This window comes from Astyanax mexicanus, chromosome 3 (genome assembly GCF_023375975.1).
Source record: "Astyanax mexicanus isolate ESR-SI-001 chromosome 3, AstMex3_surface, whole genome shotgun sequence".
Lineage (NCBI taxonomy): Eukaryota > Metazoa > Chordata > Actinopteri > Characiformes > Acestrorhamphidae > Astyanax > Astyanax mexicanus.
In genome coordinates this window covers 33,828,672-33,837,789 of record NC_064410.1, presented here as the reverse complement: position 1 = coordinate 33,837,789, position 9,118 = coordinate 33,828,672, and the positions used below count along the sequence as shown (strand labels likewise).

General features: G+C 36.0%; 1 protein-coding gene across 1 annotated transcript; it reads right to left on the bottom strand.

Moving 5' to 3' along the window:
- Window positions 1-2,826: 2,826 nt before the first annotated feature.
- On the bottom strand, window positions 2,827-8,284 carry LOC103040261 (dendritic cell-specific transmembrane protein-like). Its single transcript, XM_022663070.2, has 4 exons — window positions 7,891-8,284; window positions 7,161-7,804; window positions 4,462-4,779; window positions 2,827-3,268 (listed from the first exon to the last, which is right to left on the bottom strand). The coding sequence occupies exons 1-4, from the start codon at window positions 8,282-8,284 to the stop codon at window positions 3,182-3,184; spliced, it is 1,443 nt and encodes a 480-aa protein (XP_022518791.1). The 3' UTR covers window positions 2,827-3,181.
- Window positions 8,285-9,118: the final 834 nt, after the last annotated feature.

The following is a 9,118-nucleotide window of genomic DNA, read 5'->3' as shown; positions in this document are numbered from 1 at the left end:
TAATAAGAATAAGACTTAAGAAGAACAGTACTGTGATTGCATACTGCAATCACACTAATAATAAGAAGAAGAAGAAGAAGAAGAAGAAGAATAAGACTTAAGAAGATCAATACTGTGATTGCATTACTGCAATCACACTAATAAGACTTAAGAAGAACAATACTGTGATTGCATTACTGCAATCACACTAACAAGCTCAGAGAGAGAAATTACTCTTACCTTCATCAGTGGAGGCATCCTTAGAAAAAGGGCTTATACATTTAAGCAAAGCACCTTGAGAGAGAAACATAAGATATGGTGAGACCAGTGCTTAAAAACGTCTATTTTCAGCACACAACTGCACACTTGTAGTTTAAAGCTGATTTACTTAAAATTTAAAGGCCCTCTCTGGTGAGAATGGGTAATAGCACCGAGCATGCGGAAGAATCATTTTAAACTGGGCGTCTGTGATGCGGTCTCCTTTCCAAGCGGATGAATCTGATTCCAGGTTTTGTTCAGTCAGCGAGAGATAGAGAGAGCGCTCAGTCAGAAACTTCACTTCAACTACAAAATTAGTTTTTACTATGAGTGAAGGACCTACTGAGGTCTGAGTTTCCCCTTCTCCAGTCTCCATTGCTCCATTGTTTTAGAGGGTAAGTTCCTTTTACTTATGGTATAACTTTTCTGGATAAACCAGTGCATTTCAAAATACTTACTGTAGGTATAAATAAAGTACAACCAGGAACATAAGTGTAACAACTAGGTTACTTTTTCAAACGTACCCTGTACTTTCCCAACACTTATGGTGTATCTGTTCTCTATGAATTGGTAAATACAGAATACTTATGGGGTCCTACTTGTACTTAAATGTAGGTACAAATAAAGCACAGGAGAACCTGCAATTTCCCTTAACTTGTGGTGCAATTTTTTATACATAGATATAATCATTATATATAATGGCAGTTATGAAGGCTTTATTCCAGTCACACTCCAGGGAATTATTATTCTAATAATTTTATAAGTTTGAAAAAGAAGACGAGAATTTGATTTAAGCTTTTAAAACTGTCAACGGTGGAGCAGCTAATTGGTCCTGTATAAATTGAAGGGGGTTCGGATAACAGTGTTGTACTTTCCTGCATTGGCCTCCACAGAATTTAAAGGAAAGCTCTCACAGTTTAAAGACTTACTCGGGAGCGCCCTCTGCTGCTCTACCAAACCCAGAAGCGATTCTTAAGTGGGTTTTTTCCTCTCTATTAGTGATTATCTGATACAGAGCAGAACAAACTGAAGAGACAGATGTCCTGAAAACAAGGAGAATTCTCACTCTGCTGTAAATATTCTGTAAAAATAACACGGCGCTCTTATTAAACAGTCTACTGAACTAGTCAGTAAAATCACTGCATAGAGGAGCTAGCACTGCTCATGAGCTGACTGCTGTGATGATTAGCTGATGCACTGTTGTCTAAATCTTGTGTTTTAATCCTAAAACTATTATCCACAATAAAATGTAAGCTAAATCTTTGCTATCCTCACTGATATAATAGATAATAATAAATTGTTTCTTGCAGAATGTAGAATGACAACACAGCAGACCTTTATACTGCTCTGCTAGATAAGCTAGCATACACAAGCAAACCGGTATAAACCAGTTTATACCATTTCAAATTATTCTGGATTTCATACAGGTCTACACTAGATAGATGTTGCAACTAGTGGTGTAAAGCTGTCAAATAATTTATCTGTATTAATTACAACAGTATTCTGTGATTAATCACATTTTTCCAATTCTTAAGACTTAAGCTTTTAACAGTGAGTGTTTGTTTGGGGCTGGATGCAGCAGAAATAGCATTTCAGTTATTTGTAGCAGGATTTATTTATCAGTAGAGTTGCTGTTATTCTCGCTCAGCTCGCTTGGGGGCGCTATTTACTCACCATACTCTTGTTTAACCAGTTTTATTGTTTTAAATTCTCTAAACTATAAAAGCGAGTTTGTTTCTAGAAGTACTTTCTCTGTACCACTCACAGTAACTAAGAATGGCGCTTTAGTGACACTACATGTAGTAAATACACGTGACTGTCAACGACCAATGACGGCCTCTGTGAAAGTTATTTAATCGACATTTCAGCAAAAATAAATGTATATATAGGTGTGAATTAGGTGGGGTTACCATACCCACCATAGTGTACCTTATTTACTTAATTTATTTATTACTTATTTAGTTTTAATATAATGTTACAAGACTAAGTCCAATATCTAAGTCCAATACAAGAGACGTACAGGTGAGTCACTAATAAAAAAATATGTATGTGCAATGAAACACATTATTTAAAAAGTAATAAGTACTATGGTGTCTAGCTTGACAAAACAAAAAATTGATTTTAAAACTCACATATCAGTAAACCTACAGGTAAACTGAGGAAGAAGCTCAGCTTCTTTTATCCAAATAAATCCTGTTTCCTTACATGCACCAGGATTACTTTTACTTCTTTTCATAATTGTTTTTAGTTTAATAAAATGTAGTTTAAAAAAAATACACACACACACACATATATATATATATATATATATATATATATATATATATATATATATATATATATATATATATATATATATATAAAAATTTACAGAGCTGTATATAATTGTAGCAGAAAGAGGATTTGTATAATGAGAACACATGGTGGATGGATATGAAGATAAGATGGTTTGGTATGCACAAGCACAGAACAGTTTCATGTGAATTTTTATTTAAACGTTTGCCTTTTCAAAGAAAAAAGCTCAGATTACATTACTATTTTACGAGATTACATTACAGTTACATTTTTTAACAAAAATGTAATCCCTCCCAACCCTGCATATATAGCAGAAAACACGTTTCTCAGTTAAGCTGTGCTATTATGCCTTGTATTGATCACTGACAGGAAATAACAGAAGCTAATACAAAACAGATTTTACACAGTTCTCCAGCTATTTTGACACTGCAGTAAATCATTAAATCAAGCTTTAACTGTATCATTAAACTGTGTCGTCCAGATCTAGGCTTCTCTATTGAATAACTTGGAATTCAGAGAATGGTAGGTGTGTTTAAATAAAAGCGGTTCATGTATTTTAGTTAATAAAGCATCAGAAGGTCATAATAAAGCAGTTGTACAGAAGTGAGCACTGTTTCCAGGTGAACCAGGCTCTGCTGTTAAAACAGTATCAGTGTTCATCTGTCTGTGTTCTGGAGTGTAAAGGCAAGTCTTCACTTCTTCCACAGAAATCCAGAATTGGAAACCAGAATTTCACCTGCAGTGAGATAAAAACAGCCAGTGTAACTAATATATGTATTAATCAGTAAAAACAAAGGATTAATCAGTAAATCATGTTATTTACTATCCATTATGAAATGATCTGCTATTACTTATTCTGTATCTACCCTATTTAAAAAAAAAAAATCCAATATTTATTATATATACAGTATATATAAGCTGAGAGCACCCTAGTTTCTGAATCACTTTGATTTTGCTATGTATAGTTATATATTTGAGTAAAATGAACATTGTTGTTTTATTCTATAAACTACAGACAACATTTTTCCCAAATTCCAAATAAAATATTGTAATTTAGAGCATTTATTTGCAGAAAATGAGAAATGGCTGAAATAACAAAAAAGATGCAGAACTTTTAGATCTCAAATAATGCAAAGAAAACAAGTTCATATTCAAAAAGTTTTAAGAGTTCAGAAATCAGTATTTGGTGGAATATCCCTGGTTTTTAATCACAGTTTTAATGCATTTTGGCATGTTCTCCTCCACCAGTCTTACACACTGCTTTTGTATAAATTTATGCCATTTCTTGTGCAAAAATTCAAGCAGTTCAGTTTGGTTTGATGGCTTGTGAACATCCGTCTTCCTCTTGATTATATTCCAGAGGTTTTCAATTTGGTAAAATCAAAGAAACTCATCATTTTTCCAGAGCTGTAGATATTAGCTATTATTGTATATCAGCATCTGGTTTTAAATATTCAGAATATGTTTAGAAACATATTTATGAGCATATATGTGTTATTCATTATCTACTTTTAATAATAAATTAAATTAATTCACTACAAAATATTCCGTATATAGTTTTTATTATTCAGTATTTTTTTGTTAAATACTTACACTTAATTCATATTGTACACTATGACTGAATTATCTGCTTTTAATTATTAAGGATCTGAAACATCATTAATGTTGTTTATTATTTGGCATTTACTATAAAGTATTAGATATTTACTTTGATGTTTTTTTCACTATCCGTTATGAATTATTCTGTATTTGTTATGGCTTATTTAGAATCTACTATAAATTGTTTCTTTTCTTCTTTTAATTATACATAGTAGCTTATTTTATACTGTGAGCTATTAATTATTATGTATTAGTCAGTATTTATCATGAATTATGTAGTATATACTATTAATTATGTAATACTGTTTAATGCAAAAACATTTTTCTTACGTTTTTCATAAGAACGAGTGCTGGGAACTTTTCCTTCGATCGTTTTCGGAGGATTTTGGCGTGCAGGTGTTTCACCCTCTTCTCTGTGGTTTCAGTGAAGAACTGCTCTGAGGCCAGCAGCTTGACCTGCTCCAGTTTGGAGGTCAGCAGGCCGAGAATCAGCAGGACAGAGATGATCACTGAGAGAGGAACCACAGACTGAGAGAGCAGCAGCGTGGGCTCAGGAACACAATCTCTCTCAAACACATTCACACTGTAGGAGAAATCTGCGCTGTTGCTTTCTTCACCCACGTCGAGAAAGAGGATTTTCTCACTTTTCTGGTGGTAAAAGCAGCATTTTAACACACTATTACCAGGAAACTGAATCATATCTCAAAAATAGCTAAATTTACAGTTAAAAGGTCATTACTGAAAGTCAGTGTACAAAGATTTTATTTTTTAAGTCATTCTGGAGCATTACTGTTGTTCTACCAAATTTTGAAATTCACCAAAAGTGGAGATACAAGGTATAAACCCACATATATATATATTTAACCCATTTTCTACCTAATTAGAAAGGCCAATTACACAATCCACCCAACACTAGGAGAGTGAAGACAGACACATGCCTCCTCCGACACCTGAAGTCCATAGAGAGCATGGCCAATTGTGCTCTCTCAGACTCCGGCTGCTGATGGCAAGCAACAGGATTTGAGATTCAAACCGGCGAGCCTCAGATCATAGTGATAGCTCTTTAATCCACTGTTATTTTGATAGGGGGAGTTCTTATGAGTGGGGATTGGGTAACTGGCCTTTCAAATTTTGTAGATGGGGTAAAATTACACACAAAGGTAATAGGTAGAAGGAGGTCCTGTAGTTACCCTGCACTTATTAACGTTAACACACTCAGTATCTGTTTCTATATTAGCCATAGCTCTATAATTTGTGCCCATCACATTTTCATATTCTTAAATTAGTACCTGTTACATTAGCTATAGCTCATTCTCTATACTGTTTTGTTCTGTTATTTGCCAGATGTGGCCCGCAAGCATGAAACATCTGGCCTGTAAGGTTGTTTGGTCTATAATGAACGATAATGGAAAAAAAATAAATTAAATGCTTCTCCGACCAGCGTTTGTTCATATCCTTCCCCTGTCTCTCTCTGTTGCGCTCTGCGTGACTTTAATTTCCACCCGTTTTCGCTTTTCTGCTTGTTCTTGGGCTCCCTATTTTTTATAAGGGTGTTTTATTCACTAGCCGGGGCAGCATTAGTGTATTGGACAGCAACCCTGACAACATGGGTTCGATCCTGCGTGTGGAGAGGTGTGTTTATTTATAATTTTTTTTCCTTTCCTCTTGGGTTTACCTGCTTTGAAATTAACTGTTCTGCAATTGGGCTCAACAAACCTCTGGGCTGGAAAGCTACTACTCTGTAGCACTCCATCCCATTACACTTTATTTTCCAAAACAGAATTTTTTTTTGTGGCCTGCCACGTAATGGCTTGATCTGTGGCCAAACTTAATTGCCGATCCCTGCCCTAAAGTTAACTAGTTAAGCAGTAGCTAGCTAGGTTACTGTACTTTAGTACTCCTGATGTCGTATCGGGTGCTTGAAGGGTTGTCCTATTTCTTAGGGTGGAGGATTTCACCCCTTCTCCTTGTAAATCTATTCCAGGTCTGAAATGGGATCGGGCCGTACATCTAGTGTGATGTTGTTCAGAACAGGCATATATTGGCTGATGTATCAGTTTAAAAAGAGGTGATGGCTGACTTTATGTGTTGGAGGAGACATGTGTCTGTTCTCACTCTCCCAGTGTTTGGGGATTGGGTAATTTCTCATTGCAGATAAACCAAGTCTCCCTGAAGCTGCGGGAGTCTCCCGCATTTCGGCAGTGGCTCCCGGATGCCCGCGAGTCACATATAATCTCCCGGAATTCAGAACGAGCGCCCCAAACGCGCACACAGGCCACAGACTTTTTTTCTCTAATCGCATGTGGGAAGGAGAGAGAGAAAACAGAGAGAGTTCTGATTGGCCTGTTCTCTGCAAAGAGTCTGTGAGACAGCCAATCAGTTTTTAGTGTGGGCGGGCAGTGCTTTTCCCCCCTCCCGGATGGGATTTGTTCAGTGAGTGAGAGAAAGCAGATCATGGTGGAGGCAATATTAATAATTATTGTAATATGATATGAAATGTTTTTGATGTTGTAACTCAATTTTTGTCAAAAAAAGGCTTTTTTTCCAAAAAAAAAAAAAAAAAAGGAAAAAAAAAAAAGGAAAGCAGAGGCAGGGCCTTCCAAAAAGAAAAAAGATTAAACTCATTTAACCTCTGAATACTCTAAATTTAATTTAAAAAAGTAAAATTAATTAATATAAAAGTAAAGTTTTGTTATCCTGAACAAGTTTTTTTTGTTTTGGTTTTTTTTGGCAGGGGGGTAACCTCCCTGAAATCAACTTTTGCAACTTGTCTGTCATTGGGTAGAAAATTTGTGAGAGCTAGCCCTCTCATTAACCACTGATCATTTTCTCACTACAGGACGTCCTTCTTCCTGACGTGCGATGGTTCAATATCATGTTCCACCATGTTAATATTGTATATGTCTTGTATCTCCACTTTTGGGGTAAAAATCTTTGTACATTGAGTTGGCCCCAGTTTGAGAATATATATATATATATATATATATATATATATATATATATATATATATATGACATATCATACTTACATAGACATTTACTCTTAGAGGAATGTAGAAAGGCTTTACACTCATTAACTGTTTATTTATGACCAAAATGATCCAGTAGAGCAGCCAATCAAGCCCAATCAAGAGGAGCCAGCAGAAGATGTAGGAGCCAACGGGAATGAAGAATAGTGCAACAGGTAAACATTCCTTTAGCCTGATTTTAACACTGGGGATGGATAGGTAGTTGCTTGCTTCCTTCTTGGTCAGTGGGAGAACATGAGGCTTCCCCTTGGCCTTCTGCTGCTCATCATATTCCACGAATTTGCTTGTGATGTAAGTATTCTTGTATCTTTTGTTCCGCAGGTACTTCCTGAGGAACAGTGCTGCTAAAACCACCAGGAAGATGATTCCCAACACTGGACAAACCATCTTAATAACAAAGATCACCAGGTCAAACACTGCCTGAGCTCTGTCTGTCTTGTCCTGCAGCTCTTTTTCAGCCTGCTGCAGTTTAGCCCTCAGGACACCAGATTCTATCCAATAACTGACGTCCAGGTTAGCCTCAAATTTAACAAGGCCAAAATCTGAGACCATCTTTAATAGCTTTTTCACTCTCTGGATCATCCGTATGTAGTCCATGATGGGTGTGTTATCCAGCAGATCTTTCTTCTTCTTCAGGTTGCACACTGTCAGAATCATAATCAATAATATTAATAGCACACTCTAAATCTAAAGGTAGGTATTGTGATATAAACTGAGATTATAAACAAACCTATGCTCTGAGATACAGCACAAAGGTTCCTGAAGGTGTTCCGGACGCTCAGGCACATGACCAGGCCGGCTCCTGTTGTCAGAAGGACAGCACGGCCTTGCTGCATGGAGCAGCTGATGAGTAGAAGGAGGATGAAGCAGCGAAGGTTTTTGGAGAAGCAAAGAGCTACCGTCATGAGCAAGGAAAAGCCGGCGGCTATCAGACAGGACAACCACAGCTCAATTCTCACAGCCTGCAGGGTGATGAAGAGGAGGGAGCTGATGGCCAGGCTGATGAAGAGGCAGGTGAAAGTGTGGAGGAGGATGTGTCTCCATCCATTCCTCTGCCCAGTGGTGTAGAGCATCAGCACTGTGGTCCAGGTCTGGACCAGCCTCTGTTTAAAACCAGTACTCATCCTGGATCAGTAACAGAATCAGGAAAAACAGATTTTTGTGACAACAGTACACATTATCGCTTACAGGCATTGACAGAAAAAAAGGGTAATGCAATTGGATTGTAGCAAAACTCAGCATGTAGCTATGACTTATGGACAGTTAGGTAGCAGAATTATTTAGATATCATGTACTTCGAGAATATAAAGAGTTGTGTGGGACAAAAATAGGTGTTTTTAATTTTTTATCATCAAAATATAGAATTATCAAGAGGTTATTTTAATAAACAAATAGTGAAAATCAATGTTTCTACAATTTACTTTCACACAAGCCATTAACCACCAGGGTACAGTGTTTTTTTATATTCCAAGCTAAACAGAGGAATCCTCAAAACAAACACTGCATTTTATGCCCACTGAGAAAAGTGGTTAATATTCTTCTATATTTATAATAGTGTGCGCATTAAGAGTACATTTTAAAAATGTATTTTTACACAGTTTCAGTAGGACATTTAGTCCACTTCAGTTTCTAAATCAGTTTCTCTGATTTTCCTATTTTTAGGTATATGTTTGAGTAAAATGAACATTGTTGTTTTATTCTAGAAACTACGGACAACATTTCTCCCAAATTCCAAAAAAAAAACAACTTTCATTTAAATCATTTATTTGCAGAAAATGAGAAATGGCTGAAATAACAAACAAAAAAAGATGCAGAGATTTCAGACCTCAAATAATGTAAAGAAAACAAATTCATATTAATAAAGTTTTAAGAGTTCAGAAATCAATCACTTAACACAAAAACACAATTTTTTAATAATGTTTTCCTCCACCAGTTGTACACACTGCTTTTGGATAACT